The 27,949-nt window shown below is 39.7% G+C and overlaps 1 protein-coding gene and 1 non-coding gene across 2 annotated transcripts; both read left to right on the top strand.

Moving 5' to 3' along the window:
* The first annotated feature begins 24 nt into the window (after window positions 1–24).
* LOC124796355 lies at window positions 25–27,643 on the top strand. Its single transcript, XM_047260508.1, has 3 exons — window positions 25–83; window positions 18,421–18,565; window positions 27,414–27,643. Exons 1-3 carry the CDS (start codon window positions 73–75, stop codon window positions 27,522–27,524), a joined length of 267 nt encoding a protein of 88 aa, XP_047116464.1. The 5' UTR covers window positions 25–72; the 3' UTR covers window positions 27,525–27,643.
* Trnal-caa lies at window positions 27,235–27,351 on the top strand. The gene is made up of 2 exons: window positions 27,235–27,272; window positions 27,306–27,351. It is a non-coding gene; the product is annotated as a tRNA-Leu (tRNA).
* Window positions 27,644–27,949: the final 306 nt, after the last annotated feature.

Here is a 27,949-nt window from a genome sequence, read left to right as displayed (position 1 = left end):
GGCGTCCGACCGCAGACAGCGGCGAATCGGCATCTCGTCAAGACTCCGCAGCCTCTCCAGCACAGCCCAAACATGGTCGCAAGGTACGTGTGCGTCCGCAAGCTGCTCACCGTGCTGCCACTCACGCTCTGGGGATTAGGGACGTTTGAAAGACTTCCACTTTGACCGAACAAAATTATTACGTTTCCTCCAACTACGAAATACTCCCCTCTGCTTAACTCATGACTGTCTGTGTTAACGAGATCAAGCCCTTGATGTCTGGGGCTTCCAGTTAATACACACTTGAGCTAAAGTAATTATCACTACTGCTATATGATGTTCGTATGGCCATGTAAAACTTTGGTCCCATACTGTCATTTCATGTAAATACAGTAGAACTTTCCCATGCGACACACGAGTACAGGAACTATTACATGACTTTTAACAAATGCAGAGACGTGAACATTAGGACTTCTTTTTTTTTCAATTATTATCCGTTAACAATCGTCTCACGTTTTCCTTCCTGTCCTTATTATTCAACTGTACAGGATGTTCCGTACCCATGTCCCGAAAAGTAGTCCATCGATGCTACAGAGCGTCAAAGCTACAGGCGCTGGCGCCTGTAAATGTATGCATATAAAGGGTGATTCCGTGATAATGTTAAAAACTTTCTAGTATGTTTCAATTTGATGCAAGGGTCCCTGTACTGGAAACTAACGAGTCAAAAATTATTAGTGAAAATCGTTCTGATACCTCGGACAGTGAAGAACATGTACTGGTAACGTTGTTGCTATGATTGTAGGTCAGGCAACTTTCAGAGGTGATATTATCGACCAGGAGAAGAAAAACTGTCTAGTAAATATGGGCACTAAAATGCGTACCTTAAGAGCATGAGCACTTGTACAGTAGCGGGGATGTTTTTCGCACTAGCGAAGATTAATTGCTCACAGCTCCTCAGGTAAGCATTTAAGAGTCCATGTTTACTGAACATTTTTTCCTTGCTTTGGTCCAATTCCGTAAGTTGTCTACCCCACAGTCTTAGCAACAACAGTACCGGTACATGTATTCCACGGTTAGAGGCATGAGAACGGTGTCCTTCTGTGACTTCCGATTAGTTCGTTTCCTGTACAGGGAACCTTACATCAAACTGATACGTTTATCTTTCACCATCATCCTAGAAAGTCTGTAACACCATTACGGAATCACCCTGTGTGTACATACGTTTACAGGCACCGATGCCTATAAATTTGACGGACTGTAGCGTCGTTGGATGACGTTTCCAAAGATGGATTCCTATGTAAAACTTGATCTACTAAGTCCCCTCTGCAGCCTCTAGAAAAATGTAACATGAAGTGTGAAACGTCCTGTATACCACTTAGAAATTCTGTCGTGAAACGATGTTATCACTATTGATAATAAATTTTAGTTATATATGGTATGAGATCGATTTGTACCTGCAGTAAGGGCGTAGTACCCTGACAAAGTACGTATTTACGCCACCCATCGAAGAGTTATCGCAGAAATACCTGCAATGCGAAAACTAAATGCTTAAAATCTGAAATTTTTTATCTGTAGTTTTACCAGTTAGTTTTGTAATTTTGTTCTCGCAGTAAACTTTGATGTCTAGCAGCACGAGCTGCGAAAAATGTAAATTATTACAAGCAGTTTACAGTTTACAAAAATTGCTACATGCTTCTTTCCCAAACGATTGTTGATGGGAGGCATTTATCCTCCGGCTCTGTTACGTCAGTCAAGCTTATTGATATCACAGAAGAGAATCTTTTTAAAAATCTTCATTTCTCTACGGGATGTTTATCTGTTTGCCTATATGTTACCTCCTTTTCAAGCATTTTCCTCATAAAAATTTATTTTGTATGGTTTGTATAGGCGACAGTACCCTATATGTAGATTTATAACGCTCCACACTTGTAGTCTGACAAAAAATGTATACAATTGAAGTTCCAGTTACAGATTACAGATGAAAAAAAGACTCGTGGGTACATCCAAAGTTCATTTTCTTATTTCGTTACGTATGTAACGGAGGCTACATCAGTCTGAACTTCTACTTCGAATAAAAATATCTTAAGATTTTACATCACATTTTCACATGACTTCTGTTTTGAAATATTGTTCAAAATGGCTGCAACCTTGCAGGCACGTACACACCTAGCGACAAAATCGAGCAACATTGTATACGCACTGTCGCAATACATTGTATAGCGACAGCCTCTATACGAAGTTCCGTGTCCACACACTCCGAGTCAGTTGCATTATAAAAACCAGAAAGCGATATTCCAAGAAATTGGTATCTGAGCTTTTAATGTAATGTATTATTATTTAAAAGTGTTACTGGAGGAAAATTCAACTTTCAGGAGGCGTTACTGTTGCTATGAATCTTCTCGAAAAGTTAAAACTGAAAGATGCTACGGTTTTCAGAATTTTTTTTAAGAATGTGCCTTGCCGATTTCAAAACGCTTCTTCAGGTGGTTGGAGAAAAGAACTCTAAAGATTCCACTTTGTTTAGGGGAAACCCTTCCAGCCTCCTTCATAGCTGTCACACTCCGGTTCCTTGCTAGTGGAGATTATTTCATCAGTTTGACGTTCAAATTTGGAATTTCATTACAAGCGACCTCACGTACCGTCCCAGAAATCCGTGAAGCCATAAATACTTCGTTGAAAGGCTTTGTGAAGATAGGAAATTATACTATTTTTATTGACAGTATAATCTACATGACAATGATTTTTTAATTATAACTTTAGCAACTACATTTATTTTATTGCTTAAATTTGTCTAACAATACTTCTACAATTTGGTTATAGGTGGTCTCTGAATTTTGGATGGGAATTTCACAATAGCAATGTATAAAGAAAGGAAGAGTCAGAAAAGAATGAGAGATAGCTATTTGCACTGTGAGATGTTGATGGCAGGGAATGGACTGGAGGTACTGTTATCTGAAATGATGTGGAACTCTGCATTTGGAAATCGCCATCCTTACAGAATACCACAGTTCTCATTTTAGAAAAAACATCGTCAATTTCTCGATACGAGTTCTTCTGCAGTTTCTTAATTTAAATGCAGCGTGTTCTCAGTAAGCTGCAAACTCACCACTACTGCGAATTGCCTCTGTTAACGCCTTCATGCAGTGTACGGTTTACCACTCTATAAAATCTTTATCTCTGCTTTCAAAATGGTTCAAATGGCTCTAAGCACTACGGAACTTAACATCTGAGGTCATCAGTGCTATAGACTTAGAACTACTTAAACCTAACTAACCTAAGGACATCACACACAACCATGCCCTACGCAGAATTCGAACCTGCGACCGTAGCAGTAGCGCGGTTCCAGACTGAAGCGGCTAGAACCGCTCGGCCACAGCGGCCGGCTATATCTGCTTTCCCTCCTTAGAAATGACACATATCTATGCACGTATAATTAATATTTCTCACTACAGTACACGCAAGAGCATATGTACCGTACTGCATAAACTGTGAAATAAAATAAAATGTGCCTACTAGAAGCTCCTCCGTCGCAGTCTGTATGCTGGCATCCCCTGCATTACATGCGCTGCGGTTAAAACAGTAATGGGTGGTAACCAAGCTTTTATGTCAGGGCATAAATCCTCTTAAACTCAAATAATACTTATAATCTATTAATTATACAGTCTGCATAATCTTGACAGATCCCTGTTTCTGACGATATCATTGGACATGTAAAATTTAAATCCATTTAGATTGTACTTTTATCGTTTGGGCGTTGTTTCTTTACAGCGTAATGTAAGTTTTATATTTATCTGTACTTACGTTGTAGATACGTAAGCCTTTTTCTCTCACTTCTATTAATGTACAACGTCTATATATTTTTCACATTTACGGCAGTTTTCAGAACCACTTGAAATGGCCTATACAAAGGCCAAACCGTTAGTGGTCTTAGTAAAGTTCTCAGCGACAGCTGGAGCGGTTTTTCATTAATTAAACAAACCTATTTGACTTTTTTGGGGAAGAATCACTTTTTTTGACTCGTGTAACTTCTTGTGTTTCCTCCCAAAATGTTATTTAGTTACGTATTTGTGCCATGTCTTGTTGTAACATTTCCTGTTTTTTGGCCTAATACTCCGTAGCACCCTCCTTTTGCTTCCGTTTTTACAGTCTTGGGATGTCACATTCCAAAGACATGGCAGAACTAGAAAATTTTCTGTTACTTTCAATGTTGTCTTTGTAGCAACAGGTAGAAACTGACTCAAGTAATCGAACAACATTGTCGCATTTTTCCCGTTTAGATGGGGAACTCGACAGTCACGGAACATGAGAAAAATGTTGCGGAGCAGCTCTAAAACTTGTACCACGACTTCGTCGCTAGGTGTGCACGCGGTTTTAGGATGTCTGCATCTTCTTGGCCCTACCATCATCCGATCACCGTAAGTTCTCTGCCCCAACTCTCCCACTCCAAAGGCCACCTTCAATGTATTTGCACCCAAGTTCTTATGAGAGTATGGATGAACAACAAAAACAGTGATACCAGGCTCACGAAAGCATAAGCTACAGATTTTATTTTTGGATTTTAAACAGCAATGTACCCGGACCTAAAATGACTAAGAGCTAAAGCAACAAGTTGTTCAAATTATCGTTTTCGGAACTGTCAGTAAGCATCTTAATGGAAAAAAACTTTATACTCTAATTTTCAGACAAGACACAAGCTGTCCCTAGACACGCCCCTCCGAATAACATTTACTAAACACGGTTCGACATAGAACTGACATAATCACACACATGATAACATTCTTAAAATTTATTTATCTGCACGGTTAATTTTATGGTCGTTTGTACGATGAAAACAAATTATTCTGAAGATTGCGTAATTCTCTTTGCAGTGCCTGGGTTTAGGCTTACGAAAGTTGTCTGTGGTAGTTTACGTTAGTACAGGGATTTGAACTGCACGTTGACTGTCGTGCGTCAGGTGCATACTGGACCTGTTTACAATAGTTCTCTGTACGATGACAGTGATCGTTTCTGTTAATTTAGCACCTATTGTTGCATTAAAAACCGGTCTACGAAATTACTTTGCTTTTCGAAGAAAGGAAGCTCTTTGATAACTGGTTCACTGAAGACGGAGCGCAAGGTCGAAATGGGCAAGGGTCGATGAGGATTTCGGTGATGTTCGTTCCGAAGGGATTAATCGATGCAGAAAAACCTAAATACGGACGTTGAAAAGCTTCTGAAGCCCGACGCCAATTTTTACCCACTACGTTCAAATTTACAGTTGTTGCTACACTTGACAAACCTCTGAACAGTGCACTGTGGAAGGTACTCTGTGCCATTATTTGCGATTTTCTGTCCTGTTCCATATGCGTATGAAGCGAAAGCAAAATATCAGTGGTCCTCTGTACGTCCCCTAATTCTCTTATCTCTTTGTCATGATCTCTACGCGAAATATATGATGGAGAACTGTAGTGCTATATTCGTCAAATATAATTTCTCCAAATTTACCCAACAGTTTTTCCGACAACAGGGTCGGTTTTCTTCCAGAGATTTCTCCTTAAATTCTCCGAGCACATATTACGCACTCGTATTTGGCTAAATCGGCCTGCTACCATCATAGCAACGCGTTTCTAAAATCGTTCGATATCTGCTATCTGCTGTTATGTCTACTTGATAAGGTCACCAAACGCTCGAGCAGCGCTCCAGAATTGGAACTGAGGTTCATCCTTAAAACAGTCGCACGAACATCAAAATGGTACATATCGTATAAATATTTGCGGGATAGAAAACATATATATTATTTCTCAAGTCAAAATCCCTTTTTCTCAACGCGTACTAAACATACATGGACAAATGAGCAATCGTTAGAAAGGTTTCTTAGCCGTCTTCTGACACCGCAATTTTGCGCTAACACTTCCTGTTTTTGGAAAATATTAACATAAAAGAGGCTTTTAACTATCATAAGCAAAAGGGCATCAGCTTCGTACCTGTATTTTACGAAGCTAACTTATTAATCTCGAATAAGAGGCTTTCCTTTCAAATTCTCTTATTACAAATATAATTTTATTTGTTTTAAAGCACTTATTAAGTGGATAACTTGTATACAGCATTGTTAGAGATAATAACCGTGACCCTGCGGTAATCCATTATCTCTGCCAGTCGTACAAGTTGACTTTTCTAAACGAATGTACTTTCCGAAACGTCAAACATATTATTTATTATCGACTTGAACTGTGGTTTACCTATTGTTACTAAGGCCTACCGTGCTTACATACAGTACGAAGTGCAATTAAAATCTCAGTACAGTTAGAGATTATCGTGGCCTTAGTGTTAGTTAGTTGGTTGCGTGTTCCATTGATCAATCCCACGGTACGGTAGCCGTTATGATGTGGAACGTGTCACGCAAGAAGCGAACACTGCGTTCTAACCTATACATTTCACACTTATTTACTTCTTTGTATTTTATATTCGCTTTTATCATTACACTTCTCTACAACAACACGTAAATGTAAACATTATGGTCTAAAGTCAGAGTTACAAGCAACTGATGACGATCAAGTATTGTCATGAGCAGTGAATTACACTTCTTTACTTCTTTCATTGTATGTTTGTATTTGCTCATTATTTATTAACTTTTGTCAGCAACAGGGTGGTGGAAATACTAGTCATAAACAGTAAATAACAAGTTTACGATGCCAAGGAAAACAACGTTAGGAACTGTCGATGAGAAGCGTTGCTCCAAACGGGTGGCTGCAGCTCAAACACATGCTGAGAGAGAAGGGCACCTCGCTACCCTACGGAAATTATGTACACGGCGATGTGTATACAAGGATGTATCATAAATTCATCATTATTATTTTAGTATCAGACGCCTCTACGGGGAGGAGATGTCAAGAGAAGTGCGACGCCTGGAAGGACTCCAGAAGAAGTGCAGCTTTTGTGTTCCCTCACATTCCTGTCTCGTTGCAGAGCCGTCGGCGTTATACCGAAGTTTCTGAAGATAAAGCGACTGTTCTATTCGGGAAAGGCACAACGCATTTTCAAACGGACTGAGGAGGCCTTACTACGAGATTGCATTCAGCAGACCCGACGGGACTTGGCAAGCACAAACTGTAAGTTAATGTCTCTCCATATTACGATCAGTAATAAACTGTGCAGCGGTGACTGGGATAAAATTGATAGACTACTGCGTGATACCATGGGGAAGCGTATGTTGACGACGTCTAGTAAACAGAAGAAGAAGTTTGATAAATTGCTACCTAATCAGACTGTTCGGTTTCCCGGACCGTTATCAATTTGTCCAAACGTTCGTTATCTGACGATGAGACATCTGTGCTTGCCAAGGGAGGAAATTTTGCTGTTAGTCCGCGTTTTGTGCCCACGGAAGAAATTATAGCTAATGTAGAAGCAGGAATTCGCAGTGTAGATTCTGTAACAGCTGAAGAAATCCGTATAGAAACAGTGAGAATATTAGCCAATGCAAAACCGCCGAAAAGTAATATAACTGTGGGTGAGAGAAGAGCTTTAAAACTCCTGAATGACGACGATAGTATTTTGGTTCTCCCAGCTGACAAAGGAAGCGCAACGGTGGTTATGGATGTGGCCGACTATCAAAGGAAAATTACGGATCTACTGGATCCGCAAGCATATAGGAAGCTGAATAAGGACCCCACTAACAACGTTCTCAGAACTGTGTCGCGGTTAATAAAAAAGTCCTCCATTGAAGAGAGTGTACGGAAAGGTCTCTGCAGTTCGGTTGCGCTACCACCGAGGCTTTATGGATTGCCCAAAATTCATAAAGAAAATGTTCCGTTAAGACCGATACTAAGTGCCATTGGTTCGCCCACCTACTCGTTAGCCAAGTTTTTGACTACGCTGTTAAAACCACATGTGGGCCGTTCGGACTCGTATATAAAGAATTCGACACATTTCATCAGCAGATTGAATGGCATAGTGGTCCAGCGGGAGGACATATTGGTCAGCTTCGATGTGGTATCGCTGTTTACCATGGTTCCACTTAATGATGTACTGGAACAGCTGGATCGAATTTTTCCTGCCGATATTTTAGAGCTGTTTAAGTGTTGTTTGACGACCACATACTTCAAGTGGAATGAACAGTTTTATGAGCAAACGGATGGCGTGGCTATGGGAAGCCCCCTAAGTCCCGTAATTGCAAACTTCTTTATGGAGAAATTCGAAGAACAGGCCTTAGGTACTGCCAGCAAGAAACCAAATGTATGGTTCCGATACGTGGATGACACGTTTGTGTTGTGGAGACATGGTAGGGAGGAACTAAGCCGGTTCCACGAACATCTGAACAGTATAAACTCAAGAATTCAGTTTACAATGGAGGAGGAGGTAGACGGCAAACTACATTTCCTCGATGTACTTGTGTTTAGAAACGAAAATGATAGTTTGGGCCACTCAGTGTACCGCAAACCCACGCACACGGACCGTTATTTGCACCGGGATTCGAACCACCACCCACAACAGAAGCGGGGTGTTATCAAGACGTTAGCGGACAGAGCTAGAAATATTTGTGAACCTGAGTTGCTCGACGCTGAGATGGAACATCTCCACAATGCACTAACGAAGAACGGATATTCGTCCGCCGAAATAAAACGTGCGTTGAGGCAGCCACGCAGAAATCATACTGACGTACAGGCTACTGCAAAATCTAAGGTTTTCCTGCCGTTTGTTAAAAATGTAACGGAAAGAATAGGGAGGATCTTGACGAAGCGGAATATTACCGTAATTTACAAGCCCACCAGGAAGATACAGGAATACCTTAGGCCTGCCAAGGACGCTCGCAAACCATTGGAAAAATCTGGAGTGTATAGGATCCCATGCAGCTGTGGTGATGTTTATGTGGGTACCACCAAAAGAATTGTTTCTAAACGTTTGGAAGAGCACAAGGGAAATTGTAGAAGAGGAGAAACGGAACGATCAGCTGTTGCGGAGCATGCTTTCCAGCCAGGGAACCACAATATTTGTTTCGAGTAGACGCAAGTACTAGCGGCCACGAGCGGATACTACGAAAGGCTCTACAGGGAGGCAATCGAAATCGCTAAACACCCAAATAATTTCAACCGAAAGGAGGAGGGCGTCAAATTAAAAGGTATATGGATGCCGGTGTTAAAGAAGATGTGTACCACTCGACCACTACTGGGTGATGGCAACGGCGATCGACGGCGACGGACAGCGGCCAATTGCACTGACGTTTTCAAAACACGTGACGTCACGCCGCGGCACGGGGGCGCGCGGACACGGAATTTAGCGGCAGTCAGTAGCGAGCCAGTGTGTGTGTTGGACCTTCCATCAAGCTACGGACCCCCTTGAAGATGTCTCCCGCAGTCGGAGACGAAACGTTGGGAATCACCACAGAATTCATCAACCGACCACGGCATAACAGCCCGGGTAATTATAATGGACATTATTATTTCATCTCGTTCGGTTCATTTTTAACGATGTTTTCTCTTCATTCCCACAACTACCCTTGTCCCAACGACTTTACTTATTCCAAACACCCTCATTATTTAAAACTATAAAAATACGAGTTTCGCACGGATCTCCTGGTAAACTGAAAACGCTCAACAGAGGAAAGGCATGGACCTGGTGGGAAACCCCTACGTACAGTATGCAAAATTATTCGTTCTTCTTCAAACGGCATTCTGTAGTAGGTCGCTGGATGGACGAAACCTTCCGGGTAATTGGAAAAACAGGCAGGTCATTCCCGTTCCCGAGAAGAGCCATCGAACACATGCATGAAGTTATAGGATCACATCGATGACGTCAATTTTTTGTGGAATTCCGTTACACATATTGTACTTACCTATCATGGATACTGAAAATACGAGTATCTTGTGTAAGAATCAACATGGATTCCGTACGCCCACGAGACCCTCAAGGCAGCAGATACCGGTGAACAGGCTGACTTCCGGAATACAGTTCTGCATTGCCATCCAATGAACAGAATACTGGCGTACTGAATATCAGGCCAGCTTCGTCATTGTATTAAAGAGTTTTTATCAAACAGAACACAGCATTTTGTTCTTTGATGGAGGGCGTACTGTTAAAAGAGTACATAAAGTACGAGTGGATAACTTTAGAAGCTCCGTGAAGCTGTTCGCAGATGCTGCTTTTGCGTATAGAAAAGTTGCAAGGATAGAAAAGTGTAAAGAAACGTAGGAAGATCTCCAGATAATGGACTTGTGTTGTCGAGAATGACGCTTTACCATGGATATAACATACAATGTTTCAGTGCCTGCGTTGTTCAGAAGTACGATGTAACGTTCCTTAGGACATGCATGTGTGTTCGAAAGAAAATTGTGCCGTACTTCTGAACAACACAGCCACTGCCATGTCGTATTTATCCGCCGACACGTATACGGTTGTGCATGAAATGAATGTACGAATGCAGGCTGCGGACACACGGTTGATGATATATGGAAGTTTGGTAGTGAGTCGTGCTCGGATAGCCTAATGCTAAGGCGACCGCTCGTGATTAGCGGGAAACCTGATTCGAGTCCTGGTCGGGCACAAATTTCCATTGTCAGTCATTCCATTATACAGCTGATGGTTGTCCATTTTCGCACTTGTGAATATATTTCATGTAAATTTAATATGACTCCTATAAATAGGCAGAAAGACACATCAGCCAATGAATCCCTGGAAACAGTCACAACTGTTACTGTCTAAGAATATGCGTACGGATCGATTTAAAGCGGGCCGAAAACATGAAATTAATCATAGGAAAGACAGATACCAAATCGAGATTCACTGGTAGTATCCTCAGAACGTGTAGTCTACCCACTACGGAGATAGCTCTAAACTCCTCGTTCGATCAATGCTTTAGAATTGCTCCTTAGTTTGGAATCCTTAACAGATGAGACTGATAAACGAAATACACAAGATACAAAGGACAACAGTTGGTTTCGTCAAGGGTTCGTTTAGTAAGGGTAAAAGAGACGCAATGATGCTTATTCAGCTTCAGTGGCAGACGTCACAAGAGAGCAATTTACTGTTAAAATACTGAAAGCGTACATTCGTAAAAAAATCAATCAACATTTAGCTTTGCTCTAAATGTATCTCAAGAAAAGACCGTGAAAGTAAAATTAGAGATAATACGTAGGATTACCAAACAGTCGTTCTCTAAAAGACTACAACAGGAAAGTGGGGAAGCGAAAGTGTATACGCAAAATACCCTCTGCCGTACACCATAAGGTAACTCACGGAGTGCAGATGTACGCACTGAACTTTGACAGAACCTACCAATAAATGGAAGTCCGCTATTGCTCTCTCCTACAACTGATTTTACCTATTCATCGCATTTCATACAGTTTGTTATTAATAAAAGAATAAAGCAGCGCCGAACACAACGAACTGTTTCAACACCGCAGCCGTTTACTGGCCATGGTGCTATTGCATGTGGTACTTGCCTTCACCCAACTTCTGAAATGATTTACCCAGCCAGTTGTAGAGGAACCTACAGTTCAGTATGGACTCTGAATCACGATGCAATTCGGCATTTGTCATATTAACAGATGGTTATCATGGTGAACAAAGCGATGAATGAAAGGAAATAATATTCTTATTCTTTCTCTTGTACCTGTGTCCCGAATAGGTCCAGGGTCGGCAAGGTTCGGGAGCGGATTTGGCGTGGTTAATGTAAGTTCAAAATGGCTCTGAGCACTATGGCATTGAACATCTATGGTCATCAGTCTCCTAGAACTTGGAACTACTTAAACCTAACTAACCTAATGACATCACACAACACCCAATCATGGTTAATGTAAGGGATGGCCAGTTGTAGAGGAACCTATAGTTCAGTATGGACTCTGAATCACGAAGCAATTCGGCATTTATCATAGTAAGAGATATTTATCATAGGTGAACAAAGTGATAAATGAAAGGAAATAATATTCTTCTTCTTTCTCTTGTACCTGTGTCCCGAATAGGTTCAGGGTCGGCAAGGTTCGGGAACGGATTTGGCGTGGTTAATGTAATGGACGGCCGGATGCCCTTTATGCCGCCACCCATTACCCCGCAAGACGGATTAGGCGTACTCCACCCTTCCGCTTCTAGTGTTATTCATGTGGAGGCGAGCGAAAGTTTTCTAAATGTTGCGAATCGTGTAACTGAGGCGAACATTGGGTACTAGCCCTCTATTCACAAAGTGGGAAGTGGGAAACCGTCCCGGAAGCGGCGCCTTAACATAAACGGATATCCGGGCGGGTGAATGTAAGGAAATAACCGTAGGACTGGTTTTTCAACCTTTCCTTGGGAAATAAATATGAAAAGTGGTCATTTGAAACAGCACTTTGTTGGGGACTCAGGACGTCCATGCAAAGACGCCACCTCTTTTCCACTATTGCAGGGTATTGCATTTACTGGACTTTCTGAATGTTGGAAAATTACTGAGCAGCTCGGTTTCAAAACTGACTCCTATGGCACTACCAAAGTATAAATGTCATATCGTGTAACATTTTATGGTTGATAGCAAAGCCCATATCTGGCGATATAAACTAAGGAGGAGTGAATGCTGTTAAAAGGTTTATGTCATCGACATCGTATACAAGGCACCATGTCATTTAGAAAAAAAGGAGGGGGAGGGGGGAAGGACGCAGACGTGACCTATTTAAGGAAACACTGTCATCCACCTGAAGTGAGATAGGCAGGGAGGACTAGGAGAAACACGAATAGAAATAGCTGGATGGCCATCTGAAATCTGCTCGTTCCAAATATGGATAAGTTAATAGAAATAGGTGATATGTGATGTGTAACAGCACCAAATGGTCTTGCATTCGACAAGAGATGGCTCTAATTCCCAGGCTGTTGCCTTTTTCTGTTTTCATGGTCTCTCAAGATTTCTTTGAGACAATATCCTCACAGTTCCTTCGACTAAGGCACAGCCAATTTCTTCCTATATTTCTGCCAGACTGGGCTATCATAGTCTCTGAGGCTCTTGACGTCGAACGACTGCTACTTCCACAAACTTGCTTTTCAATTCTATCCCCCTTCTCTTCAAGACAATCTCATCTAGCGAAGAACAAAGATTTTATTGAAAAGTAATCTACATCACTAAGTTTTCTGGGAGTCTTTAATCTGTTGTGACTCTTTCCCTTGATCTACAATACTGTTTATGTATTAAGGTAGAAGCTTGAGTGAAACAGGCGTCGCCTGCCGACGAGGTAGAAAAGGATCAAACGACCTTTGAGGCGTTTTATGTACGAGGTATTAGGTGTGGGAGAAAAGTAATGACATTGGCAACACTACGAGCGATCTAGTAACGCCGGCCGGATTGGCCGAGCGGTTCTAGGCGCTACAGTCTGGAACCGCGCGACCGCTGCGGTCGCAGGTTAGAATCCTGCCTCGGGCATGGATGTGTGTGATGTCCTTAGGTTAGTTAGGTTTAAGTAGTTCTGAGTTCTAGGGGACTGATGACCATAGCAGTTAAGTCCCATAGTGCTCAGAGCCATTTGAACCATCCGTGTGTTCATCTCTTCAGGATGCTCAGTCCGACTTTCAGCTCCGTACAGCCACCACATCACGTGATTTTTCAGAGCGCCATCAGTAAAACTGTGTTTTTGTTAAATTACGAAAATGGGACAGCGGAATTTAGAGCGACGTGGTATCATCAGGTTTTGTGTTACACTTGGGGAAGCCGCGAGTGTGACTTTTGAAAGATTGGAAAAGGCCTATGGGGAACATGATTATCTAGAGCACAAGTTTTTCGCTGCCACAAACATTTTTGGAAGGCCGAAAACACGTTGAAGACGAACCTCGCCCAGGGAGCCCAAAAACCGACGTAAACGTCGAGCGTGTACGCGAGTTGCCCTTGAAAGGATCGGGAGACCGAACATGGCAGAGAAGTGGATACTGCCTTATGACAACGCTTCATGTCATATGGTCATTTCCATCATGAAATTTTTGACCTCCTGTTGTTCTGTTCACCAGATCTCAGTCCTTGTGACTTTTCTCTTTCCCCGGAATTGAAAAATGCCTGAAGAGGACGTCACTTTGGGACTGTGGAGATCATGCAGGAAATGTGACCGATATGTTAAAGGCCTTTCAGCGCTGCTACCACGATTAGGAACAACTGCTCCGCCGATGTACAGCTTCCGAAGGGAACTGCTTTGAAGGGGACAATATTGTTGTTTGAAAAAGATAAAAGGTTTGGGAGATAAAAAGTCAGTCTCATATTACTTTTCTCACACACCTCGTGTAGGATTACTTTCTTTATTAGTTGCACACGGGAAGAGATACGGAACATAGGCCAACAGAACAACACGACAATATCATGACTACGCGTAGCATAAGACAAAAAGTTTGAAACGAAATCTGATAGATGATTCACAGTTGTTCAATTACATGATTGGCTGTCACTCATCACCACTGTCAAAAAGTGCGCGTCTGGAGTGCTTTAAAATGGAAAGACGATATACAAGTAGTAACCCAAAACATGGATGCCAGATGAAATTCACTGAAAGGATTCTCAGGACTTAGACCCTAAGTCCTGAGAATCCTTTCAGTGAATTTCACCTGGCATCCGTCTAAGTCTTAGAGGGTGTTAAGAGAAAGTATTTCCTCATTTTCAGAGGATGCGCCAAGGATCAAAGCAAGACAAAAACGTCCAGTAAACAAGGATTCTAATGCATAGGGGAGAACGTTGTTCCTTCGAACACTTTTGAGACTCTGAAACCTGGCCAGCCCTGTAATAGAAGTCAAATGTATTTTCTTATTCCATTTTATTTGTTCACTTCATCTGTGCAGCAGTCTTTTTGTACAATTATAAAAGTTGCTGTGGAAAAGTAACGGTCTTCCGAGTGTGAAAATCTGCTCCAAGGTCCAACATGGTCATGTACCTAGGAACAAATATTCATTCGAATCTAAAACTATTAAGATCTAGAAAATCTTGTCAATAACGCATTTAACAGTCTGTGTGTTACATTATTACTCTACTACTTACCAATAATCAGTGAATAAAATAAATTATATTATCAAATACCAGTTAAAAGTTAAAAACGTTTGCAAATAGAAGCTATTCGCAACTAATACACCTTTTCATTATCATGACAGAAAAAATTGTTAAGACATTAAAGAAACTCACTTCATTTCCAGATGTCATGTATTCAGCAGTAGAAGACCTCGTTTTCAAGGTTAAGAGGATACACAACCTACGAAGTACAGCTTAAAGAGCCACATGTCGTATAATAAGTTTTAAAAATACATAGCATTTTACTCACCATAAAATTTTGTAACTGAAGAATTAATAATATCCTCCAAATAGCTGAAACATATCATACAGTGCTTATATGTGTGGAACTCTTAATATCTACAAACGCCACACAAAAAACAACCTCATATCTCACAACAACAAACACAATGGAAAATATCGGAAACTGCTAATGGCACTTTTTAGCGCGGATTCGTTCATGTGATTCTAAAATCAGTCACTAAATGTTAGCACCAACCGGGGAACATCATGTTCTCCTAGATACAATATCATCTACACCTTAAGAGCTATGAGCATTTACTCATTTCGCTACTGTGAATCACATCGCGTCTACTGCAAGCTCTTTGCTGTTAAGAACGACCTACAGAATGCAGTAAACAAATGAAGACATATTCCTCTGTTATTGTCCATGGATACAGCATGCAGCAAACATCTGTCAGTGTTGTTAACTGTAATCCGCATTTACAGTTCTGGCTAAGTGCATTGACTACAGCAGAACTAGGTTGTGTACAATGGAATTAGGTCGTGCTGGGATAAGTTTGTGAAATGCTTTTACATTGTAGTTTTATCTTTGCACTTACCAGCATTATGGAAGCCTATAGTTCCACACGGGAAATGACAGATCTGTTGTGACCTGGCAAATGAAAGCAATCGCCTATTCAGTGTCTTGTACGTTGAAAAATATCCAGAGTGCTGGATGCCATCCGCACAGTTATTCAGCCGTCTATTCAAACAACTGGTTGTCTTTAGCTTCGTAACTCCAACGGCGAATCTCGACAGACTCGCACCTCGTACCACACACACTCCTGTACTGATGGTGCGAGTATTGAAACGAGCAGGAGAGGATCATAGAACAAGTGTGCGCAGTATCTATCAGGGTCGGCCACCGTCTTGTCTTGGCTGTCTCGCGCGAACAGTTGCCGCACTCATATCGTGTAAAGCATGTCCAAGCTCTTCGGCCAGGAGACCAACCTGGTAGAAACCTGTTCCGCCAGTGGCAAAGATGTGGCGAAGGTACGCTTTTCACAACGAAGATACTGTTCACAGACCACGCTAGCTTCACGCGAGATGAGATTGTCGATTTTCGTAATGAAAATTCACACGCAGCTGAAGAAGCATGGCACCAGCGCCGATTTTCAATTAATGTAGGGACAGGAATTCTTGGCAATAGACTAATAGGTTTACTGGCGTGAGGTGTCGTCAGTTCCTATCAAATGACTTGCCTGTCCTGCTACAGTAGGTATCAATCCAACAACAGTTAGAGAAATGGAGAGTAAACCAGTTTTTTCCGAAATGTTCGAAGACTCCGCCCACAGACATTTAATGGACAATGGATTCGTCTTGGCCGTCTAGTACGTTGACCAGTTCGATCCCCCGACCTTAATGCATTGGATTTTTTATTGTGGGGACACCTGGTATCTTTCTTGTATGCAAGTCCTATTATTGATGCACAAACACAATGGGAACACGTTATCTATGCCTGCCAGCGCACCTGTAACCAAGCTGAAGGTTTTCAGAGAGCGCAAGATTCCCTAATTTGTCGGATGGAAACATGCCTTACTATGAATGGACTCCACATTGAGTATCTTCTCTTAGCGATGGTTCACAAGTACAGGTCGTTTAGAATAGCAAACAGATTACATTACAAGCTCTGCTTTTTCAAAGTCACATAATAATGCCTTCTCGTTAATTTACTGCGTTCTATAGGTCGTTCATAATAGCAAAGAGCTTGCAGTTAAGGAGATCTGTTTTACAGAAACGAATATGAATAACCGGTTATAGCTCTTAAGGTATGTTTATTGGGATTTTATTCTAGTCTTGATGCTAATACTGCCTCCATAATATGGAGTAACTTCTTTTTAACACCCTTAAAGGGCAAGGTTTTCAAAAAAAATTGACCGATTCCTATTTCCTTTTCGTCAGTCTGAAACCCTCACCAGTTGGGATTAAGAGTGCAGATAGTGAAGATGCAAAGAAGAGCAGCACGTTTCGCCACTGGTTCATTCAGCCCCTGTGTCAGGCACTTGAACAGGAGTGTTATGTAACATGCAGATCTTTACTGTTAGAATTCTGAGATCGAATACCGTCCCACATGTACTCCAAAGGGACCATGAATGTAATAGCAGAAAAATTTTAGTTCTCAGGGGTGCAATGATAGTAGTATGCAAAACGCTCCCTCCTCCTCATACCATATAACCGTTTCTCTTAAAAATATTTATAATGGACAAAATCACTCAGTAAAGTTGTCAGGCATCTACCAAGATAGTAAATTATGCTGGAACAAATACACACAAAAACTCTGCAGTACATTGGCAACTGTTTCATGTCCTTAAGGAAACTGAAGGATTTTGTGAGTAAAGAGCTCATACTTATGGCATAATATGCCTTTTCCATACACAAGTTATGGGATACTATTAAGCGATACTTCTTTGGAGAAACTCTGGTGGGGCCATCAGATATATATTCAGCTTAAGTGAATTAACTTCTTGAAAACAATACTTTGTTGAACATAAGATACTCACAGTCCCCAGGGTACTTATGCACCATAAACAGAATGTCCATGAATATGAAAGTAGGTAAGATGTGCATTTATATGGTACCAGAAACAAGAACTTACTAGACATTTCTTGGACTCAATTGAGTAAGGTAAAAAATAATTTTCAACGTGCTGGCAAAACGTTTTTCAACTGAATACCTTGTAACACAAGGGAATTACATTGAAAATAGATTTAAAATGGTGGAAGAGACATGGCTGATAGAAAAAGCATTTTATAACACAAACGAATTTATATATACTGAAAAAAATAATGAACTTTTATTAATTTGACTGTAAATACAACCTTATATGTGGCCTGCATAAGCTATGTAACAAAACATATGATAGTCTAAATTATTTCACATGTCTGTCAAGAAATAACTGTAGAGAGATACATCAAAAACTTCACATTCTTGTGTTTTTTTGAAATACCATCTGAATGTTTCTGCTACTCTCACCAGAACTTTTTTTCGACATGTTTCATTCTCTTCCACTAAGAAGAAAGTGACCAATTAAAGATTTGATCCAGTGTAGATGGAACTATCCATTGCCAAAATAAGAAATTGCTGGTTGGTCGTGCACTTTGGTAGCTGTAACTGGTGTGCACTGGTGTTACTGTCTAGGCAGATGAAGTTCTTGTGACTATTGAATTTACATTGCCCGGATCTTTTTATAGTGGCATCTTTTGTCACAGACTGTTTCTCGCACTGACGGTGACGGCATGGTGTTGCTACCTGGTGGCATCCCAGGTGACCTTCTCAAGGGACTGGAGCCCAGGAAAACGCAGTCCCGAGCCTACTTGTGCCAAACATGCTGCCTCCATCTGCCAGATCCTCGTGGTGAGTTCTCCATAATCTTTTTTTCTTTTTTTAATATAGTAAAATTCCAGTACGTGAGTTTGTTACCATAGTCTTCCTTATTTATCATCACATCAACCATCCATTGTCTCCACAAGGAGGAGGAAGAAGAATAAGAAGGAAAATATCAGTCTCATCAACTCTATGATATCCACTGCTGGATGAAGACTTCCTCTAGACACTTCCATGGGTCACTTTCAATAGCTACAGGCACTTATGTTACTTCTGCATCTTCTCTACTGTCATCTACTTGTTTTCCATGAGGTCACCGTTTTGGTCTTCCCTAACTGTAATCCAGCAACAATCTTTCTCAATTCATCTAACACCCATTAGTTTGACCACAATCCTGCACACATCCATGTAATATTCACTGAAGTCACAATCACGTATTTCATACCAGTGTGCTTCCTGACCCATTTGTTTTTTTTTTTTTTTCATCTCTTCTACCGATTTCCAACAAGCATCTCACCAACACACAATGAGCAAATACCATTTTTTAAATTGTTTCCTAAATAAAAATCCATCCTCACTACCATAAGTCGAAACTAGCAACACATTCTGAATGTGAGCTTTCCACACATTGGATACTTAGTTAAGAAAACCCTATTTAGTTTTCCAAAGATACTACAGGTCCATTTTGCTCCTGAATTTATATAATTGGCTGTCAATACAGTTCCTGTCTTCAAAAACAAAACTTTTCAATATGATAGTTAAACAATATTTTAGTCTTAATTCGACTGTTTTAAGACCTACTTTCACAGTTACTGTATTACTTTTTCCATTCATTACTGACATTTATCTGTAGCAAAGGCAAAGAATATCTGGTCTTTAGTAATATGGAAATGGTAATAAATGTTCATTAACTTGTATTCCTTCTTCATGTGCATTGTGTGAGAAATGAACACTTTCCATCTGATTTCTGAGAATGCTTTTGATGAGATTGAATCTCTTTGTCTGTCTCTTAGTTCTGAATTTATCACTATCCTGGTGAAATATATTCTATGCTGTAGCATTTATGTATACATTCTTCAGTATACTAACATAAGTTGAATATGTGCTAGTTTCTCATTGCTGTTGATACATATTTTGTTGAAGCTGAGACAAAATATTTTATTAATCTCCATGAATCCTACACAAATATCACTGAAATACTGCAATTCATCCACAATATACACGACAGTTAACTTGCTGAAACTTAGAAGCAGTTTAGTTTTGTGTCTCACAGGAGATCTTCAGTCTGAACGTTTGGTCTTGCAGTGCATTGCACACAGCTCCACTCTCTCATGTTCTCTGTTTACAGTAAACTCTTGGTATGGAAGTTCACTTTTAATAAATTAGCAATTTGTTTTTATTGTTGTAGGGACTTCAGTAGTCAGCTGAGGCTGTAAAAATATTGCATGCAATGTGCTGTAGATATAAGCATCTATTCAACAAATCTAGAATATCTAAAATATAGAATATGTTAGGCTGCTGATCACTAATTACAATACTCTACAATAATGCATAAACTTCTATTGCAACATTTTTATACAAAATCAGAAATTCATCAACTCCATAATCAATCTGTTTTAGCAGGAATTGTTTATTCTTCTGATTGAATTACTAGGCTTCTGGTATGCTTAAGTATGACATAAAGCGTCCTGTAATGTAGCCTTTTTGTGAAAACCAATTTATTTGTCAAGATCGCAATGTTAACACAATTACTGGATTACTAGTTTCTGCAATATGTATTGCCATCTTCAGATCCATGAAACTGGGCAGTGGTAGTTAGATCATACAATACTTATATCACTCTGTCAAATTAGGATTAATCAATATGCATAATTAAGTTGAGGCATTGCAATAACATTCCATGTGTGCTATCAAAAGGTACATAAAAATTGGAATATGAATGACAACATGTACATACATTCTAATAACACACCTGGCATATCATTGCAATGGCTCAGTTTTCTTTTGCATATGTATAGTCGTAATGTGACAAAGTGGTTTAAGCATTGTGTGATGTATCTATCACTGCCTGACATTATGAATTTCATATGGCAATATATGTTACTGGAACTAGTACATAAGCCAGTAATTGTCTTAAAATAGCGATCTTGGAAAATACATTGGTTTTCACAAGAAGACTACAGCACAAATTCGTAGATCACCTCCTGCACTGACTGACCATGTCAGGTAACAACAATAGAGGATTTTATTGAATTGTGCATAAAACACTTCTGCAATTTTGTATGAATAGAATTTCATTGTTTTAGGTCATGTTAGTTCCTGGTATTGTGCTTGTAGGACATGTCATACTGTTGGTAGTTGTCATAGTTCTCATTGATGTGAAATACACAGTGCAAAATAAAATTCATTAGGCAAAGTCATAATTTTAACTTTTTTATAGCTAAGTATACAATGACCTCTGTGTGCCATCTGTATGTTTTCCGAATTGTCTTCTTCTGTGATTTGAAAATATTGGTTGCACTGCTTTAGTGACTCTACAAAATGATATATGTTATACAGCTGTGTGTCAAGGCATAATAAGCCACTCTGAGAACAGAAATACAAACACTGAAGTATAGACGATAAACCATTACTAATGTTCCATACTAATTTCTTCACATGACTATCTCAGGTTAGTATGGATCAGTTGTTATCCCAAGAAAATTAACAGCATTTGTATATGAATTAACCTCCCAACATATTTTGCTTATTTTCACTCAATAATGTCTTATAGAATAATTTTCTGGGGTAGCTCATCACTTATAAACAAAGTACTGTTTGTACAAAAGTGAGCAGTAAGAGTAATATATAGTATTCACCCAAGGACTTCATGTAGGTACCTCTTCAAAGACCTAGGCATTTTAACTGCACTGTCACAGTACATATACACTAAACTCTCGCTAATTCGACCTTCAATAATCCAGCCTGTAAGTAATTAAGTAATCCAGCCCACAGCCAACCTCTAGCCGCTCAAGCAAAAACGATACATTCAGTAATGAATTCTCAAGTGCAACAATATTGTTAGTTAATTACAATGTTAAACAATGTCATAAGAGTGAATCAGCGTTCCCTACTGATGGATTTTAGGCAAACCGCAATATATTCAAATACCACACATGAGATATTCATATTCTGTCAGTGCTGCATGCAAAACATTAGTGCTATAGAAAAAATAAACAGGACCTTTTTGTAGGAAATTTAATGTAGTTAAATTTTGTACTGAAATACGTTTTCGCTAGGGGCCATAGCTTTTGAGCTACTCAAGAAAAACGTACAAAAGTGGCCTTCAGACACACCACCACTCCAACATTCAGCCCCCACCAGTCAGGATTTCCAGTATGTTGTTTATGGCACTCACGCCAGCCACTGTACAAAAACTTGAGACTGCACGAATTATTTTCCACATTCGCGTTTTTTGCTCTTCGCTTACTGGTTTTGTTACCCACCAACTTAGTTGAGCACTTAGAAAATGTAAAACTGACATTTGTGAAAATTTTATCTAATAATTTTGTGAATTTTTCAGTACAAAACAAACAATTACATTTTTGTGTTCGTCAGTCCTTCTGACTACGAAACTACTGTGCTTGAAGGGGTTTACATACTAGAAATTTTGACTGGTGAGGGATGAGTATGGGGTGAAGATGCAGCTGAAGGTTTCTTTTAAATGTTTGTCTTGAATAACTCGAAACCTGTGACCTCCGGCAATTATGTATCCCAGTACAAAACTTAAAAATATTAAATTTCCTCCAGAAAGGTCCTGTAATTTTTTTCTGTAGGGCTAATGTGCATAATGAGTGAGAGAATATGAAAATCTCACATATGGTTTTTTGCAGAGGGGTTGCAGGTTGCATAAAGCCCATTGGTAAGGGTAACTGAATACTGCAGTATATATTTTTGAAATTGATGCTTTCTTCTTGGTTCAATGTCATGACTTCTAGCTGGAAATACGCTATACTGAACCTCAAGCAGATACTCGAATTTAAGACGAGTGTGTCTTAGGTACTTCATAGAAAGCTATTAGCTGCTGAGTACAATGTTGGATGAGCAACTATTTATGACCAAACTTTAACACATGAAGAGATAATCAAAAGCATGCAGGAAAGTTACAATGAGAGTGATAATGATCCTTGTATGATAAAGCATACTGTAATCATATATCACCATTGCAACAGCTAAAAATTTAGGACATATTTCATAGTGAGTAATACTACTGCACATGTACACACTCAAGGACGAAGTTTTGTGTGAAAATGAATATATCTTTGAATTTAGTAAAGCATAATACCTCTATTTTTACACTTAATTTAAGACTCTCAATAATCTGGTATTTCCGCTAATATGCGCAAGGAATAGCATGATTAACAAGACCTAGTGTATTCACTAATAAAATTCGCCATAAACAATCCATCAAGATTTGAGAAGAATAACCATGTCTATACCTAAAATGCAAGAGGGAAAATGAGCTTTGTTACTGGTATCCATTACAGAAGGCTCACAAACGATTTCAATACGCAGCAACATAAATGTTTGATCATTTGCCCAATTCCATAAAATATCTGACAGGCAGCAAAGCAAGATATGTATCTAAATTAAAATCATATTCCTGGACTTGTTTTCAAATGTAGTTGCATGAGTAGGACTAAAAAAATAATGTGTTCATTAATGCTAATATTAATCATGCAGTATACATATCCTTGTAAACTAATCTGTTCCACATCATTTCTATAAAAGAATAGTTCAAACGATCTATGGAACATCATGAAACTCATTAAGTAACTGACATTTTTCGTAGATAAAAGCTGTTCATGCATTTTTGGCTTTTTGTGTGTGTAAACTTCAAGGGCACAGCCAGCGAGAGGCAGGAGAAAGCAGCTGTTGTCCCTGTCCCCTCCTCACATACAGAAAAAAATAGTGAAAAACACTTTCACAAACCGAACTCGCTTTCTGCCCCACCACAAGGGCATGGGTACCTTCTCCGAAGTTCCAAATTATTTTGTTTCTAGACCTTACCTGGACCAAAGTAAGAGGTAATTTGTTCTGGTGACATGACGAAGATCAGTGCAAAGCGATGTCAATAATGTGTACCATATTCCTAATTTAAAACTGTAAGTTACGCTTTTCACAATATATTCCACATATTGCTTTAATGTGTGGCAGGCCCAGGTGTAGGGGGTGGCAAACTGGGGAATATGTCCTGGGTGTCAATTTCAGGGCACGCCAGATACATATCCTTGAAGAAAAAAAAACATCTTTCACAAAGTGCGTAGCATGCAGCGGATGTTGATCTATTGATAATTCATATGATTTTGAAACGTATACCTGTTGGTTTTTTAACATTTTTTTCTGAGTTGATTTCTGAACGAATCATAAGTTGATTTTTGAATGCGTGCATGGTGTACGTGATGTCTCTGCCAGGGGAATTTCCGTCATACCAAGTCATAAAAAGAAACTTCCCTGCAGACAAAAGGGAAGGGGGCTATTCGAGCTGAGCCGAATAAACCCGAACAGGTGGATACCAAAGCCGTATGTGGCTGAATGGGTGTGTGAAAGACAGGTGTTATAACTGTTAGCGATATCCATGAATTCGGACCACCAGAGTGGAAATAAACGACTAACAGGAGTAATAGGTAAGAAAGATTACAAATTGTCTTCTCGGTGTACCCAAGAAAATGAAATTTTGACAAAATTTTAGCCAGATCGCTACACTACTAAGATACAGGTATACCGTCCTCTGTTAGCAGCCGCAGGAAGTTCTATTCTCGCAATAGCGCGGAAAGCACGTTGTACGGAGAATAAAGTGAGGTAACGAAACCGGTGTTTCTGGCAGTGTTACTGAAGTTAACCTGAGAAGAAAGTTTTGACGGTGGCAGGAAAACTTAGAATTAGTGAAGACAAAATTGCTTGTGAGTTCGAGATAAGAAAAGAAACGGGGATACGACGCAAGTTTATGGAAGAATATGACGATTACAAATTTAATATGACGATTACAATTTATATGTAAAAATTTCGTACTACTACTACTTTTCGATTTCATGCTTGCGAAACTGGAACACATGAATGAAATTTGAAACTATTTGATATTGGTCCATCGTTACTTATATTCTGCCATGTTATTTATGTAAATGAAGTAGATAAAAATGGTCTTTGTGCCAAAACAGTCTCACGTATTTGTCGCAGATTACTATTGCTGCAATATTAGAAATGCTTATTTCGTTTTATTTAGTAGCAGTGACAAAATGACGCAATCACATCGAGGTACCACACCAGTCTTGGGTGCTATTCATATTTAACAGCTGTTTTATCATTATTAGACAACTACAATTCGATTTTTCATGTAGCAAAACGTTTGATGAACTTCGATGTGGTTCCTTCGCAGAAAGGAAAGCACGCCGTTTAAAGCTGTAGCAAGATTAGGGAAAGAAACAAATTCTGGGACCTAACGAATTGAAGAAATGTATACTGCCTTACGGCCGGAGTGGCCGAGCGGTTAAAGGCGCTACAGTCTGGAACCGCACGACCGCTACAGTCGCAGGTTCGCATCCTGCCTCGGGCATGGATGTGTGTTGTGTCCTTAGGTTAGTTAGGTTTAAGTAGTTCTAAGTTGTAGGGGACTTATGACCACAGCAGTTGAGTCCCATAGTGCTCAGAGCCATTTGAACCATTTTATACTGCCTTACTTGTCTCTTGTCTCTACTGCTGTTTTGTTTCCTCATATTTAATTTCATGTCACGCAAGAGAGAAAGTCATCAGCTAATAGACAATAAGGATTGCAAATTTCCTAAAAAGTTCTTATTTTCCTGATCAGAAGTAACCCCACCCAGAATTGTATGTGAGGTGTCTTATTTTTTAAAAAGGGGTTGGGTGTATGCTAGCGTGTCAAACCGGCCGAATGGGAGCTGTAGAGGCACCACAGGACATTTTAATTTCCATTGCACTGAATATAGGTTTGATGGCTTCCATTACAAAATATACACGTTTTAATTCAACAGAACGAAATACAGTGACTTGCGATAGAAGAATGCTGTGTGAAGAGGCGTGGTGCTGTACTTTGTCACACTGAAGACCAAATAATATGTCTTACATTTCCTCGAACATACATAGATAGATTTTTTTAAAATGTTTGACTTCCGATCTCAAGCATTCGAATAGGCGAGGGGCACCACTATCAAGTTTCTGCTGCTGTTCAGAAATATCGTAGATCCGGAGCTGAATTTATGTGTATTTTTCAGTTTTATGGTCAACTTTGTCTTTGAATCAATATGGCATTGTTAAACAATGGCCAAAGTAAAAAAAAAAAAAAAATACTAAAATGTCATCATTGTTCGTTGGTATCCGAAGGATGCATTCCCTTCATCAGATTGTAGCAGGGTTATTTGTCGGCGCATTTCATCGCTGTGGCATGCCAATTGGGCTGCACTTACGGACAACAAGCTTCGGGCCTTGAAACCTCTTCCTGCGGCTTGGACGTCCTCCTCACGCCCCTCTCGGCGGGGGGAGGTAGTTTTGGCCCGGTTACGACTTGGACACTGCCGGTTCATCCATCGCCATCTGCTGACGGCTGCGCCGGCGCCGTTCTGCCCATGTGGGCACTTGCTGACGGTCCGCCACATTTTAACGTCCTGTCCGGATTTTACTACACTGCGTCTTGATCTTGGCCTGCCATGTACTCTCGATGCCATTTTAGCGGGTGACCCAGGAGCAGCTGCTCGCGTTCTTCGTTTTATCAAATTGACCAACCTGTCTAAGGACATTTAATTATGCTGTTTTTTTTTTAATCCTATGCCTGTCGATCTTTTATCATGTTTTCCCTTTTAGTTGCTGTTTTAAACTTGTGCCTCGCGGTGCATTCCTAACGTAGTCTGGGCGCTAATGACCGTTGAAGTTGTGCGCCCTAAAACCACAAAAAAAAGAAGGATGCATAATGTTATGACGATCAAACTTCTATTTTCACTTATAATATTCAGCAAAATGGCTACAGGTAAAAACAAAGCAAAGCGACGTAAGCTAGTGTGCTATATTAATGAATATATAAGTTAATTGGAAATGCATTTTTTTCTTATCAGCTGTGTACTGTTTTGAGTAATATTACTACCATTGTGGCACGTCTGTGTATTTTTATGATTTTTTGACCCGGGTGGACGTACAAATTATTATGTGGTCACGAAATTCATCATTTTGAACGTTTAACGACAAACAACACTGTGACGTAATGCAATACCTTCGAAAATTCAATGTATTTGCGAGTGCCCGTTCGAGAACGGAGAGTCAACGGATCCTTAAACAGCCTTGGAGAATTTGAATTAGAAATAATTAATTATAGTGATCGAAAACAGTTTTATTAGTTAATGTGTTTGTTACATCGATTCTCATTTTTCCTCCAGCTCAACGCGTCAGGAAATTTCTGTACTCTAGTTGCACCTTAAATGCTTAGTGTATTAAGTTCCACGTTATGGCTTTACAGGAAGTTGCAAACTTTATAGAAAGAAATCAGATGACTTCGCTAATACAGTTATTGAACCATAAAAAAACATTCGCAATTGATGTTTTTTTCAGTGTTTTACTTCACACAGCCATTGTTCGTTTTCGTGCCACATGAGAAATCGATGAAATGAACACTTAACATTAATGTCATATGTTATACAAGACCTAGATCGGTAGTTGTCAGGATGGCCGAGCGGTCTAAGGCGCCAGACTCAAGGTTAACCCTTGCCTACGCAAGTAGGTCCGAGCATTCTGGTCCTCGTTTGAGGGCGTGGGTTCGAATCCCACTTCTGACAAAATTTTTATTTCTTTGTTTCGTTATAAACGTACTAATACCAATCAAATTTGCGTATTTCAGAACGAACTTCGTCAACTGGCAGCGTGTGAAATGAAGTCCCTGCTGCGATACCACGCCGAAGAAGTGAATGTTCCCCAAGAAATTTACATTGACGGAAATGGTGGAAGATAAGCTGTTATAATTTTAAAACGAAAATAAAGTAAATTGAATTGTTTAAAAGATGTGTAAATAACTGACTGAATTTTAATTATACTGTTTTTCCTCAATAATAATTTACAGGCAGAAATAAAACTGAGTTATTGTTTCTTTGTCAAAAATATTAATTTTATCATAGTTGTACCTATATAGCAAAAGGGTGAATGGCTCATGTGTACAATTGTAGGCTACATTGCATTATTCCATCTACTTTTTGCGGTTCAATTGTTATATGAGACACTTTTATTATGTTTTTCTTGATGGATCAGCAAAGACTTTTATTATGTGTTTATCATACCAGATCACATAAAATTATTTCAGAGGCTTCAACATAAAAGTCCTAACTGATTTCTATTATTTACAAGATTCCTCTTTAGTTTATGAATTGTAGACTATGTTCG

The sequence above is a fragment of the Schistocerca piceifrons genome, chromosome 4 (genome assembly GCF_021461385.2).
Source record: "Schistocerca piceifrons isolate TAMUIC-IGC-003096 chromosome 4, iqSchPice1.1, whole genome shotgun sequence".
Taxonomy (NCBI): domain Eukaryota; kingdom Metazoa; phylum Arthropoda; class Insecta; order Orthoptera; family Acrididae; genus Schistocerca; species Schistocerca piceifrons.
The sequence above is the reverse complement of the archived record's forward strand: the minus strand, read 5'-3'. Positions and strand labels throughout refer to the sequence as shown.

What these genes read in the sequence shown, in the direction of transcription:
- LOC124796355 (XM_047260508.1), top strand. An exon ending in CCATCTGCCAGATCCTCGTG is followed by an intron (nt 18,566 to 27,413) that starts GTGAGTTCTCCA and finishes TGCGTATTTCAG; the next exon opens with AACGAACTTCGTCAACTGGC.